The 15002-nt window shown below is 46.2% G+C and overlaps 1 protein-coding gene and 1 long non-coding RNA gene across 2 annotated transcripts in view; both read right to left on the minus strand.

Annotated features, from left to right (window-relative positions):
* The window catches only part of LOC146206150 (uncharacterized), a 178418-nt gene that overhangs the window by 94555 nt on the left and 68861 nt on the right, over positions 1-15002 (minus strand). The window lies entirely within an intron of this gene.
* LOC146206151 (uncharacterized) lies at positions 11817-13452 on the minus strand. Its single transcript, XM_084586995.1, has 3 exons — positions 13323-13452; positions 12936-13178; positions 11817-12257 (listed from the first exon to the last, which is right to left on the minus strand). Exons 1-3 carry the CDS (start codon positions 13365-13367, stop codon positions 12009-12011), a joined length of 537 nt encoding a protein of 178 aa, XP_084443121.1. The 5' UTR covers positions 13368-13452; the 3' UTR covers positions 11817-12008.

Genomic DNA, 15002 nt, shown 5'->3' on the forward strand with positions numbered 1-15002 from the left:
GGTACCCCGCATCCTTACACCTCTTAACCTGAGTGGCAACACTAGTGCTCACTTGATAAGGGCAAGACTTTTGATCTGCCATCCTTAAACAACTATTAACTATTATAAACCCTTTCACTCTAAGCAAGCTTAGAGTGAAAGGGTTTTTAATTCAGCAAGGTCTTTTCACTTCTGGGAGAATACTGCCAACAGATATGGTACGGCTGAAACGTCAGTTTTCAATCCGTGTGGTTGGAGGGTCCCTGAGGATGTGACACGAGTTCTTGAAGTCTTCACAAGAAATGGGTCGGGACTGGAATTCACCCACGAAATTCCTCAGGAAGGTGTTCTTCAGTTCCTTGATTTAAAATTGACGTTTCAGCCGGACCATATCTGTTGGCAGTATTCTCCCAGAAATGAGACGCCCTTGCTGAGTTAGAAAAGTTCATGGATTGCCTACATTTGAGTTTGCATACAAATGAAGCCTCATTTAGTCTTATGTTTGATATTAAAAAGGCGTTTATTACAATGCATAACAATATTCCATGTGGAAAACTGTCCCGTCATTTCTTTCGTGGTCCTTCTCTTGAGTTAAACCATCTGTTTGAGCGATCTCAAAATGGGGGAATTGGATTTCTGCAAAGCAGATTTAGACGTTCACATTGTGGTGTTCTCAAAGGATGCGTCTCATCGCTTATCTCGTTCAATATTTATGTTTTTTACCTTCTAAGTGATAAGATCATAAGAGATTCATGAATATGTACATTTCACTCTGCTCATCTCACCTAATACGGATTATTTTTTTGTGCGTGCCTAGAGAGGTACAAAAGGTTGCTACTAAGTATTAGTTTAAATCTATATTCGTCGTCATTAACTCATTGGAAGCGCAGCTTGTATGCTTTACAAGTTCACACAAACTGGTCGCGTATAGTGAACCTGTTTTTTTTTTTTTTTTTTTTTTCACATCGCCAAAAGCATCTCACGACAATGTTACCCCATTATTTGTCGGAATACATACGGACGGCGAACTATCGTGGAATACACACATGTTTACCTGAACAATAAACCTAAACACGTCGAATGCTTGTTGTATGCTTCGTAATCGCGTAGCTGCCGTTTACCACTCAATGTTTAATTGCCCAGTCTTTAAAATACTCTAGAATGCTAGAATAGAATATCCTGTCACACGTCATTTGTTTAAATGCTCTGCTGTGTGGAAAAGCAGGATAAACCATACTTTTAAGAAAATGGCTAAATGTTTTATTAATTCCACACACAATAATCCACAAAGTGCGTAGGCATATCCCTTGCTCCACCCATGTACCATTCTCCGACGAAGACCGATCAGACACAATTGACAATTCCAGCTTACAAGAATTTATTTCCGTAATTGCGAACACCTATTTTCACTCAGAGTGCGGCTTCTCATCTCTGTATCAAAGTTCAGTTTCTTCTTGCGTCGATGAGCTCCATTCGAAGACGTCCTCTTCTCCAAGGTCCTCCTCCCAAGGCATTTGTCTGATCCCTCTTCTGTCGTTTTCTTTGTCCAAATTTCCGAAGCCAAAAATCGCAGCGGGTTCGTGGAACCCAGCGGCCGTTGCAGGCCTGTGCAGTCGCCCCGAAACGACGGCCGCAATAAGTAGCACCCCCCCCCCCCCTCCCCCCTTCCCTCTCTTCTCGGCCCCCACGGGGCCGCGTGCTCTCTCGAGTCAGCGTATCTCCTTGCCGCTTTCCATGCGGCGGTCTTCTGGACCACTCCGTCGCTCCGCTTCCGTTGCTCTGAGGATGTATTTCGTCCGTTGTCACTTGCCGGGACGCAAGGACGACGCACAAATAGCCAACCGTTCGTTTTGCCAGTACAGCGAGCACGACAGTGTTCCTCTCGTCATGTTTGCCTTCTTTAATTGACATCATGTTCAAACAACTGATGTGCTACGTCACCTCCTAAATGTGATTATAATTTGGAAAAAAAATTAGTTAATTCTAAAAAAAATTTTGATACGCTGTCTAAGGAGTGCGAACCCATTTGAGTAAATTCAAAAAGCCCTACTATACATGTCATATAGATTTAATGAGCCGCCCGGCGATGAATTTAACATAAGCACTCCAAGTCACATATATATGGTGCCAATGGTAAGCTTGAAAAATTGTGAATTCATGCTGTACACGAACAACACAAATAAAAATCTACGTCTAGTAGTAATACGCTTTTGTTGGAGCGCCTAGAATACCATTTGAGGCTTTGGCGTATCCCCAAAAATATTATCATTATAAATAATAATAGTACCAAAATAATATTATTTTGTCTTTTTTTTTTTTTTTTAAATGGCGTGGATATGTAACATAGCCGGCGAAACAATGAGACAGAAAAGATTTGGGTATAAGTGCGTGGCAAGAACAATAAGCGAAACAGGAAGCCCTATTTTGACCGCTTTATTAGCGCAGCGCGGCATCCGAGGTGTCTGATGCTGTGGAAGGCACCACTTGACACGTTTTGAGGACGATTGCAGGTCATTTGAAAGGGAGATCAGTGTTTTCAGCTACACCTTATTTCCTAAGCTTATAGAATGTATAACTGCAACCTTCCTACTTTCCGCTTCACTCTCAGCTCCCAGTCCCCAACATCCTGTTTCACAAAACAACGGCCAGAGGGAGGAACAGAAGAAATGAGACAACAAAGGAGAGAAGGGCGTAGAAAGCGAGATAAGATCCAGGGCAGATGAGAGCGTGCGGGTCGCGAACAATCTCACAGGCAATAAGCGGGAAGGGAAGAGTGGCGGAAGTGGGGCCCCAGAAAAGCAAATGAGCCCACAAACAAAATGCACGCAGAGAAAAGTCTCCCTATTCTTTTTTTTTTTTCTCGTCACCCTCCCCCGCCCCTTCTTCTATTCACACAGAGCGAGTGTCTGTGATCCCACAAAACCAACGAGTGGTTGTTTGAGTGAAGCCCTAGTCAAGCAGAAGTGACAGAATAGGGCAAGGTGGTTTGGAGAGGGCGGCAAGAATCTGTTAGTTCCTGCAGTAGCTGTCGCAACACTCCTGAGGAGTAAAGGGAACGGCCCGAGAGCGGTAAGCACAGAGGATATTTTCAGAAAAGACGTTCCAGTAAAGCGTTGTTTTGAATGCGAGCTTAATTGTGACACTAGCAGTCATGTGTACAAAGCTCCTTCCCTCCCTTGTCCTTTCTTGATATCGCTCCCTCTGTGCTTCCCCTCGCTATCCTCTCCCTATCCCCTTTTCTTTTCCGCTGGCCTCAGCTCGGGTGGTTCAGATTTTAGATGACAGTTGCGCAGCCCAGAACACTTTTTTTTTTTTCCTTTTTGATTATTTAATAAACCATTACCACCACCACCATGCACTCATCATTGACTCAGAGCAGTGAAAGCCTCCAAGAGAGTATCTGCATATTTGAGGTAGTAGTTATCTATTTATTGCACATAAGGACGAATTCAAAAAGAAACTAAAATATATTGCAAAGAGGCTAGGAATGCCACCTTCACACTGTGTTAACATTAGTTTAGTTTGGTTTGTGGGGTTTAACGTCCCAAAGCAGCTCAGGCTATGAGAGACGCCGTAGTGGAGGGCTTCGGATATTTCGACCACCTGGGGTTCTTTAATGTGCACTGACATCGCACAGCACACGGGCGCCTTGCTTTTCGCCTCCTTGGAAAAGCTGTCGCAGAGGCCGGGATTCGATCCCGCGTCCTTGGGAACAGTAGTCAGCGCCGTAACATTCGTGTTCCACGGGGTGATAGCGATGAGTCACACGGGAGGACATGCATACATGTAGCGCATTGGGAGCTTCGCTCAACGTGGATGCGCCATATGCGCGCAGTAGGTGTCCGGTTACTTCGGCGTTAGAGGCAGCTATATATAAGGCCTTCAAACTGACTACTACCGTATGTTACCTGCTTCCCAGTGACAGCCCTCGCGCAAAGAGTGCTAGTGTTCCCACCAGACTTGGCACGCGCGTCTGTCATCAACTTGCTACATGTGGCCCGCTAACGGCGGGTGTGCCACGGATTATAATCTAGTGACGCCCTGCCCAGTTGCGGCACAGTTGAGATTGGAGGACTTGTATACGTTGCGGGGCTTTTACAAAGGCGCGTTACGTTGCGCAAAACGTCTACAGGAAGATGGGCATCATACCCCTGTTAATCTCAATATATATATATATATATATATATATATATATATATATATATATATATATATATATATATATATATATATAGCTAACTTGAACCAAGCGGTTACAAGATAATATATTTGAAGTAGGTCAGTGAAAGCATTTGCATACAACTGCCAGTCTCCTTGCGCACTACAGGCATTTGTTTGTTTCGCAATTACTTAATTGGCTAATTATGTTAATTTTTCTAATTTAATAAATATCGACTTTAGACCAAAAGTATGAATGGGAAAGTTGGAGAGCGCCTTCAGAAACCCCCTTTCAGTAATTGCGATAACGAAAGCATCACGTATATCTCTTTTCCCCGGGCTCAGAAGAAAGCCCGCGAAATACAAATAAAACCACGTGACAAGCCCATTTGCGCGCCACGATTGCGGTGCTCTCAGTCGTGGTTTAAGCGAACAAAATCAGCTTCGGCCGTGTTTCCTCGGCCCCGTTAAAGCGGCAGGCCTTATGCCTGCGGTGGCTTCTTCGCCCGCGTCAGAGACGGACCACGTGACGGTGCAAGTAGCAGCGAGCGCGGCAAGGCCTTAGCATCACCTTCTCTCCCATCAGCGAATGTCACGACAATCGGATGAGCGATAAGGTATCAGCCACTGAATCTGCGCGTACAGGTTTGGGTAAAGGGGGGAGATGACAGCATGTGACCAGACTCAGATTCGCGCTCGCACCTTCTTTTGCTGGTACTTTATCGCCATCCGCCTGTCGTGGCGTAGGCTGCTGGGCCCCAGCAGGCCTTGCCAAGATCTCGGTGGTGACGGGCGAGCTCGAGCTCGCTCCAACCATCGCCAACATTTCAGCCTGCCACTGCAACGGGTCCATCGGGTAACGGCCCCAGCTGATTTCGCACGCTCAAACCACGACTGAGAGCATCACAATCGTGGCGCTGAAATGCTCTACTCACGTGGTATTATTTGTATTTCACGGGCTTTCTTTTCAGCCTCGAAAAAAAGATACACGCGAGACTTTCTTTATCGCAATTCATGGAATGGGGGTTTTTGAAGGTTCTCTACAACTTTCCAATTCATATTTTTGGTCTAAGGTGAATATTTAGGAAGTTAAAAAAATGTACATAATTAGGTAATTACGTAATTAAGTAATTGCAAAACAAAAAAAATGCCTATGGGTGGTGCACAAGGAGACTGGCAGTAGTATGCAACTGGTTTCACTGACCTCAAATATATTATTTTGTAACCCTTGGTTCAAGTCAGCTGGGACACCCGGTATATATATATATAGTCGCGCCCCCTCGGACGGATACACCGCCCTGGTCTCTAGCGGCGCTGGCCATCGAGCCGCCCTCGGACGATCAGCGACCAGGCGCCTTACCTCGGCTGCCTTTAAGGCGAAAACCTTTCTTGGCGCATGGGCTCGCAAATTTCGGCATCAAATGTTCGTACTAACTGACACTAAAGAAAAAAATTGTCTCCGCCTGGAATCGAACCACTATCCATCCGATCTCGTGTCGAGAGCGCGAAAACTGCACGTCGGGCTTGTGAGAAGACGGTCACAATTCTCCTTGTCAAGCATGAGATTAGAGTACCAATGACAATGCAGTTAGTGATAATGTTGACAATAGGATGATAATTACACTGCACTTAGTGATGATGGTAGTAGCGATGAGCATTGCGGTGCATTTAGTCCATAATGATAATAGTGGCGATAGTTATGATGATGATTATAATAAGGATGACAATGAAGATGCAGCACAGTTAATGAAAACAACCCTGTTGTGGCCATCCCCATTTCCGCTCTTCAGTAGACTCAAGCGCAGTCCTGTAATATTTTTTTTTTTTTGCGTTGATCTGCGTGCGGGAGATAATGATAGGACGTGTGATGCACGTACGCAGCTAGTTTACTGTACATAGTCTAGCATGATTACAAGGTTATCGCGTGGACGTCAACCAAGAGCAGAAACAGTGCCATTTCCGAGAATCTTCGGACGTGGTATAAGGCAGATGACAGTCTCCTCACTGTTGTAGCTGTTTGCAGCGTTCACTCCTTTTTCCTCTAGGCTTTTATTATTATTATTTTTTTAATTCTCGTTCGCGCTTCAACGAACAAGCAATGATGGTATTGATATTTGGGACTGTGCGTTCCAAAGCTACACCACTGGCGCGTGCAGCGTCAGGGCGTGGCGCATGGATAATTCGCTCGATATCTTACACCATGTTCACTGCTGAGGCAGAGCCGAACGCCACCATTGCCAGATCATGTCAAGCGCGCATGGTTGTATCGTTCGTGAAGAGCAGGAGCTCGCCACAATGACACATGGTCGCAATTAACGTATACTTTAAACATTGAGAGAGAGAAAGACATGACGCTATGTCAGTCGCTTGGACGATTGTCGTAGCACAGAACAGCTAACGTTTCTGTAATGGGCTACTCAGAAATCACGCAGGATACAGTCCTTTTACACTTCGCCTCCATCGCAATGCGGCTGCCGGCGCACACACGTCACAGTTCTGCCTCAACCTTCCGCCGCTGCCTTTGCCGCCGGAGGGAGCACGATTTTACGAGTGAAACCCAGCACCCGCTTGCAATATAGAAACTTATTGACGCTATTTCTCTACGCTCAACTTCCCGCTGTCTCACTAAAATCTCTCCACTCTTCCCACATTGCCTGGAAACCTTCCCGGCAACATTTTCTTCTCTGTTGATTTCTTTCTCCTAAAACATTTGCGTTGCGTTTCTTCTTTGGCTGTCCTGGTCCTTAGTTGCCTTTCGCTTTCCTTTTTTTTTTTTACCTCTCCTTTTCCCGTTCATATTTAGGAAAGTAGCACGGTCATCCGGTACTTTCCGACTGCTCGAGTCTCACATATCAGGAACAAGGCCCCATTATTAGATTGAGGAAAAGCCAGCTTGATGGTGATGGTGATTATGATGGTGAGGCGCACGCAGTTGTCAGTGCGGTTTTCCCACACAGAATGGATTGGGTCCGCAGCAAGCTCAAGGCACACAGTCAGCGTTCACCACGTATACACTCCCATTCAAACAGACAATGTCCGCATCCTCCATTTCTTAAATGCTTCTTGAGTAAGAAAACACTTGAGAAAGCTACTTTGCCTTACAGCTAATATTTACAAAACATTCAGCAACCAGCACTCCAAGCAGTACAACATTGTCAAAATCATATAATGACAGGATCACACTCTGAAAGCGAGGATTAAGCATTCTAACTCGTAAGTCAAGCTGAACTGAAGTCAAGCTTGCACGCTTTCGGAGTGTCAAGGTTCATGAAAACTCCGCAAGGGCTGCGATATATCTGACGGAATCGTTCTCGGCCGCGCAATCCAGCCATTTCACCAAACTCGTCCAGCACCATTGCCCACCACGGAGCTCGCGCTTAAACGCCGAAGCAAGGCACTGAAAACAGCATAAGCCATCAAAAACGAAATTCGAACAGGATTCTAAATATCGCAAATAGCAGCCAATTGACCGCCCACTGTGAACCCGCTGAAAAGCGAGACTTCACTTTAAAACAGAAACTTTAAAGGCCCTCACCCAGTTAGTCTGAGGACACAGACTTGCACTTGCCAGCGAATACATATTACGAAACGATATAACTCCTCGCGCTTAATATTGCGCTGATAAATAAAGTAATCCTCTTTCTCTCTCTCTCTCTCTCTCTCTCGCAGATATTTCCTCTCTCTCTTGAACACCTAAGCTGCGGCACGGGTGTTTAAGATATTAGATAGCAGCTGCCGCGGCCGACAACTAATTCTTTTCCTATTTTTTTTTTATTATTATTTTAATGAGCACCTACCACTACCACAAGGCCTGAACGCCTGCAAACAATCTGGGCAGGAAGCGCGAACTGTAGGCAAGCACAGAGAACGGAAGAAGGAAAGAGCTTTGTACTCTGACCTTAGTAGGTCCGCCAACTTTTCCCAGAAAAGAGGCATCCGCGGTCGACGCTTGGAACACCCTTTGTCAAAGTACTTCTAGCACCGTGCAGCGGAAGAAAGAAATGTCATAACCGGATTGAGAAAAAGCTTCGCGCTCTTTGCCGGCTGACACGACAGTGTATGTTATCGACGAAGCGGTTTAAGAATAAAAAAAAAAACGCTAATCTTTTAATAATTGAAGCACTGCAATTCGAAAAGACGCTTTGAATCATTAAAGTGCACGGTAGAAGACAAAACGTAACACGCAATAACTTACTCTCCTACCGGACTAGAGGCGGTGGCTCGCTCATTTAGACGAAGGCCCCATAAAACGAGTTCCGTTCTCAATGGAACAGGCGGCAGTGGATGTTATGTGGGGATGTACTGACAGGTCATCCCAAGGCGGTCGCTTGCTGTCGTCGTCAAGATTTGGAATTGATGGACTTTGCAATTGTCACGCGGATAACCGAAGAGTATGAATGCGCAAAACGAATGGAAGGATATTTTGTGCCATCTCGACCGTGCAGTCAGCACGCAACAAATGTTAGATGGGGCTAACCGAACAGGGAAGAAGCCTGTGGATCGGTCCTGGGCACGAGCGCCTTTTAGGCCGGTCATGCTGATCGCGATCCAGAGCCGTGGGCGCTGAAAGCAAAGCGGCCAGACTAAAGTGGGACGCTGCCCAGTTGAATGATGGCTATATTCTCTATATTCTAGCAGGAACTGTAACTACACACCACGGCAAGCCCGAAGTTGCCAGCTGCGTCACCAAATTTCATTACTATAGATTTCCGCCCTCACAGAGCACAATGCAACGCAAGCCAACGTTTGCGCCTTCGGCACTTATCGTGAAAATAGCATGCATGTAATGGATGGTTCTCTGTACACATAATCAAATTTGAATTAAGAACGAAGCTTTAAAATAAAGGAAAAGTGATTTCCTGTCCTATACTATGAACTTAGGTCCCTTTCGTTCACACCCACTGATTAAAGTTACAAACTCGCAGTGATGTAATTGATGAACTGGCGGGTCTTGCCATCAGAAGCTGCGGTGATTACTCCGCCTGTAGCCGATAATGATATGTGAAAAGCATCTACACCTTCCAAGTGGCAGAGTGTCCTCTCAAAACTCCACACAGTATTCTGTAATTTCTCGTCGGGCACTTCGCGAGTGTATTGGATGGAAAAACAGCGCAAAAGACGAACACCACAGCAAAGGAACACAAGACATCTGGCTACCCGGATGATGTTTTATTGTTGGGTTGTAACAATATAGCCAAAAAGCTTAAACGTCCAGCCTTGGTGCCTTGTGCGGAAAAAGGAAAGAAAAGGAAAAAGTTTGCCGTTCTGCCTTATGTTCACCGCCTGCTACACAGCCTTAAAAATGTGGCAAAACGATTTGGCATAGAAGTTGTTTTTTCTGCACCTCAAAAACTTAAAAGTGTTTGTGTTTTTTTGGAAAGAAAAGCTGAGCATCAGAACGAACATGAACCAACATCTGGGGTTAAGCATGAAACAAATTATGTGCCGTGTGCTGAAGGTGTAGTCTATAAAATCCCACTATCATGTGGACAAGTGTACATTGGGCAGACATTAATACATTAATACATAAGTGCATTAATACACGTTTGAAAGAGCATGCAAATAACTTAGACGCTAATAAATCTACTTATCTCGTTGACCACGTCCGTGACTGCGAATCTTGTTATCCTTCACTGCGCTATTCTGATATCCTCTATAAGCACCCGGCCCGCTTAACACGTGAGATAATGGAGGCCTACCACATGAGGAAAAAAACTAGGTTGTGCGTTAGTAAGCCATCAACTTATCTACATGAAAGTGAGATTGCGTGCCTGCATCCCACGTAGCATCACGTGTTTGTGCTTGTCCTTTCTTCCATATATTGTGTTCCCTCTTTAATAAACTTTCAACAGCGCTCGTCTTGTCTTCCTTTCCCGTTATGTTCGTCTTTTGCGCTGTTTTTTCATCCAATATGTTCCACCAACTCGCCCGTTCTATAGTGTTGAACTTCGCGAGTCTTTGGGAAACACTGCACTGGAGGCGTTGTCCAATGAAAGAGTAATTTTACTGAGATTGTACACAACTGACTTTCGTTCACCAAAAAAAAAAAAAAAAGAAAGAAGAAGAAGAAGACACATGCGCTGTCAGAGCAGGCCAGAATGTGCTAGCAATGTTCTACAGTGCTTATGAATATACTTATAATTGTCGACTGTTCAGTCGTCTCTTCTGTCTGCTGCTCTAATAGCTGTACTTATGGCTGTAAGTACGGCAGGCGTGATGGCTGTCATAGTGGCCTCTACTCTTGGTCCTCTTGGCGTATCACTTCGCAGACCGGCATGCCACGTGCACCACTTAAATCATGCATCCCTGCCCGAACAGGTGGGTATTTCAAACACAGCTACGAGATGAGATTGTGATACCTAGGTTCCTCACACCGAGCCAACTCTCGCCACCGATCAATAATTTAACTGCCTCTTGCCACGGTGGCCAGTTTTCTCATAATCCAGTAGTCAGTCTCATAGATCACGAGGAGTCCTCATACCACTCCTGAAGCAGGGGTGCAGCAGTTAAGTGAAGCGCCACTGGTCCCGTCAGGTGGCCTTCTCAAACCCAAAGTGGACTCCCCTGATATACGCAGCTGACGCCATACACAAACTGCACAGCTCAGGCCCTCACATCATCCTTCTAATGCTAGCGCAATAACAAACAAGGGCAAAACAAGATATAATGAGCCGCAGACGACAGATCCTAGCTGCCCGAAGGGAGAATAGAAATGAGTATTACGCATCAAGGAGAGTAGCCGGGCCAGTTGGTACATAACTAAAAAAGAGCGCACTTTCGCCAGTATCACGGCCGCTCGATGGAAGCGCGCACTAGGTGCGGCCTGCTACATCGCCCGAAACCCGCGGGAGGCGCCTACTTCCCGTCGCCACCGCCGCGGCGCCACCGTTCAGGGACAGCCGCGCGCGGAGCGTTGCGCTTTGAGCGAGGCGTCGGTACGGTCGGAGCTTACTGTTTTAAGGATTTAAGAGCTCCGTTTCACAAAATTTGGAAACATGAATTCCTATATACTGTCATGTCTAATGTGAACATGTCAGCACTACCGCGTTTTCTTCGCAAGGATGTATATACTGGCGTGTACACCAAAAACTTATTGTGACGGCAGTTCAAAGCCGCTCGATAGTTCGCGCTTTACCGTGATGTGCATTCGGAAATTGGTTGTCAGATGAACATTTCACTCGTCTGTCAGCAATTGGAAGCTGTACAGCGGCCAAGGTAGCACAATGCATTATCCTTTACATCACAATGTCGCGAATTCCTTGCGTGTCATTTTCACACCGTTTACATGCCGTTTACTCATTCTTGCATAAAATGCGTATACAGAAGATTGATGTGAACATCTTCTATGCTGCCAGCGCAATCCAATAACAAAATGTGATCCTACTGTGACTGGGCGACTGTACTCTACTGTGCAACTTACAGCTAGCATTCAACAATTTCTAGTCTCAAGATTGCGCATCAAGTCTTCCAGTTTAAAACTAGCTTACCCGCGATCAGAAAAATTGCTTAATGCTTCGCTGATATTCAGCACATTTCCGTGGAACATCAAGGTTGTAAACTGTTGTAATTTAGAAAAACAAATACATTTAGTATAGTGAAGTTGTGAATTTTTCTAAGCGCAACTGGAGCCGAGGAAACCACAAACTGCTTCAGCAAGACTAGACACATTTATTGCACAGTTACACAAAAAGAGGAAGAAGACGTTCACAAACGGAGAACCTTCCTGGAGAGAGGTTTATGGCATAGCCTTAAAAGTCGCTCCACTGTTGCGTTGAGATTCCCGGCCCAGTTCGCTATCAGTGGGCGCAGCAACTTACTTAGGAATATCTTGCAAAGCTCCTCAATGTGGGCACGGTTGTTTTTTTCGCAGATTAGCTGCGGGTACTGTGTAAAGTGCGGAAGCAATACTGAAATGAACAGAATTCACACAGCTTGCTGCTTCGCCGGACCTCTTGAGACTTCATTATCCGGTTAATGAAGACGCACGTAAGCTGACAAAGCTTGATTGCTTCCATTTTGGGGTATACCAAGCCTCCGTTGTCCATGTTTTTCATTAGTCCGTAAACAGGGTCTGTTGGCTCTGGTTCCTGCAACAGGGTCTTGCACGACTCGCACGTCACCTGAAAACCATCAGAAAATATCACATAAACCAACAACTTGGTATAGTGGTAGACAAATTTGGAGCTTTCTCCCCTTACGGATCCTCGTTAGCATACATGCACTTGCTACCCGCTTATTAAACACATCCCTTAATTACCGCCTCTATCCCTCTCATGCATACTCTTTAGCTATACAGTCGGAGGCAACCACATTATGTGAAATATACCACCCGACACAGATATAAAGCGCCGCTTTAACCAAGTCATACGAACGTCCCTGTGTAGTCTCGGTGTAGCGTGCCTGACTCATGATCCAAGGATCCCGGTTTCCATTCCCATCTCACCCTCTCATCTTAATGAAGCTGCAGAGTTCGCAGCTCCTGCCAACTTTATCATGTCATGTGGTCTCGTTGCACCACACATCCCGCCGAACAATCAGGGTCCGGCCACATCACCTGTAAAAAACCTCCTGCCACAGACATTCTCACGGCGTTTTGACGACAAGGCGGTCACCATTGTTTCTGCGGAATGGGGCTTTTAACGCTATCGCATTGGCTCCTACTCAGACAATCTCAAGAGTATAAACAAATATTGTATGCACAGGTTTCTTTGCTTCCAAGGCCGTTCAGACAAGAGGAAATTTTATAACAATGTGTATGTTTATGTAAAAAAAAAAAAAAAAAAAAAAACAGTTCATACCTTTTCCTGACATGTTCTCGCAACATAACCAGCGAGGAACGCTACTGGTGCCACTTCAAAGTGTTCCTCTGCTTCAGAACACAGCGTTAAAAATCCGAGTTCACTGGTCAGCTCCCTGGTAGCAAATTCAATGGCAGTTGGCAGGGCATATGTTTCAGCATCTGGACTTGTTACCCTCAGCGCTGCTTTCATTTCAGAAGAAGTGGGTGCATTGCCACTTCTCGCTGCTTGAAGGATGCCAACCTGAAAAAAAAAAAAAAAAAAAGAGAGGAATGTGACCTTGCATATTGTACCAGCGAAAGACACGGGGACACAAGAACTGGCCCAAGTGATCACCATGTTAACGTGACCTTGATGAGCACACTTTGGAATATTTTTAAGCAGTACCTTTAGCAGTTTCTCCGCTGTCAAAAGTGCAGTCCTGGCATCCATCCGGTCGTTGCCGCCGTTGAACTGCCGAAGACAGCTAAACAGCGATTCCACAGGGTCACTGTTTAGCCCGCGTGTTAAGACATAGTGGAAGCTGCAATTATGAAATTCATTTGAGTAACCTGTTGCAAACAACGTAAAACTGAGCCGAGAAAAAAAGAACCTACTTTAGGTGGTCAAGAAGATATTCAATCAGTGTCACTGTTGACCGTGTTGTCAGGAGTGTGGCTTCGTAGGTCTCTTTTGTGATTCGCCTCGACCGCCCAGCATTCATTTAGAGGTCTTCCAAGTAACAGATGAAATCTAGCTCCAGCCAGGAGAGTCGTTCATCATCTGTTAAAAAGAATGCTTTCTCATGCGTCCCGCTTGCCTTCACTGCACCGATATCATGTAGGGCATACCATTTCGCAACCATTCGCATGAAATATATTGTAGCCGAGCTGTCTTTGAAGTGGCATGCTTTAGGATGACATTCCGGGTTCTCTTGAAGAAATTGTAGCGTTGCTATTACTGCCGGAGAAAAGATTTGAGTGGCCCTGCAAACTTTCATTTTCTCCAGGTTGTTTGGTTCAACGTGTGCACGAGTAAGGAACCTGACTGGCTTAACCAGTAGCTGTGACTGAATTTCGAAGAGCTCTCTGTCATTCTCTGTGAAATGTAAGGAACATACCAGAGACCTGTCGCTAGGCGCCCACTTGCTACTTTTTCCCGCTTGTCCTTGGCGGGAGATATTCTTGAGCCACGCTTCCCTACGCTGGAGGTCGCGTGGGAACTCATGATACCTCACGGTAGGGTCTTTTCTCGCGTTTGTGTCGCAGAGCGGCACACAGCAGTTTCGCGGCATTGCGCCGCACGCGTGAGACGGACCACCGCACGTGCGCACAGCAAATAGCACGAAGCGAGCCCAGCACACAACGCAAACGCGTCCCGTCTAGACGTAAACGAGCTCACACACGCGCACACAATAAAACTTCAGTTGATTATGCCGACCTGAGGCGAACGCGTCCAGAGACGAACAAAACCGCGCGCCCCGAGCCCGCAATCCCGACGGTGACGTGTCCCTGAACAGTGGCGCCCTCAGCAGAAACAGCGGGCGCAACTGTAAACTCCCCAAGGACACGCTCGCCCATTGACGGCGGCGCGATGCAGCAGGCCGCACCTGCGCTTCCATCGAGCGGCCGTGCCAGTATTATGCGCTTTGCAATTCACAACAGCACTGTAAAGGCAGAAATTGGACTGCATTTTTTTGCCAATTTATGCGGGTTACACCAGTTAAATGTTGACGATTGCGCCGGCGCGCACACGAGAATAAAGGTATTTTATCCACATAGCGTGCATTTGGTCCAAACCGAGCGCCTAGGCACTCCCTCCAAAGGAAAATCCCTTCAAGAGGTACACTCGGGGGCACTTTTTCTTGGCAATGGGCGCAAAGGTAGGGAGGCGGGGCCTTTAAACGTGTCGCTCCGCCGTGTAGTTCGACCGCGCGGCTTTCGGCCTGCATAGACGTTGCAGATCATTTCTTTCGTTTGCTTCGACAGCCAGCGTCTCTTGAACTTGACTCGAATCTTGTCTGGTGAAAACGCTCCAAGTCGTTGCGGAGTGAACGAACCAGAACCGGAACGACCCGAACAGGCGGCA

The sequence above is a fragment of the Amblyomma maculatum genome, chromosome 1 (assembly GCF_055883805.1).
Source record: "Amblyomma maculatum isolate TAMU_Amacu chromosome 1, ASM5588380v1, whole genome shotgun sequence".
Lineage (NCBI taxonomy): Eukaryota > Metazoa > Arthropoda > Arachnida > Ixodida > Ixodidae > Amblyomma > Amblyomma maculatum.

Bases quoted from the DNA above. Each gene is read 5' to 3' on its own strand.
- LOC146206151 (XM_084586995.1), bottom strand. From the start codon at position 13,367: ATGGATGCCAGGACTGCACTTTTGACAGCGGAGAAACTGCTAAAG. The intron at 13,179-13,322 runs GTACTGCTTAAA...TTTTTTTTTCAG, and splicing joins CAGCGGAGAAACTGCTAAAG to GTTGGCATCCTTCAAGCAGC. The intron at 12,258-12,935 runs GTATGAACTGTT...GATGGTTTTCAG, and splicing joins CGAGAACATGTCAGGAAAAG to GTGACGTGCGAGTCGTGCAA.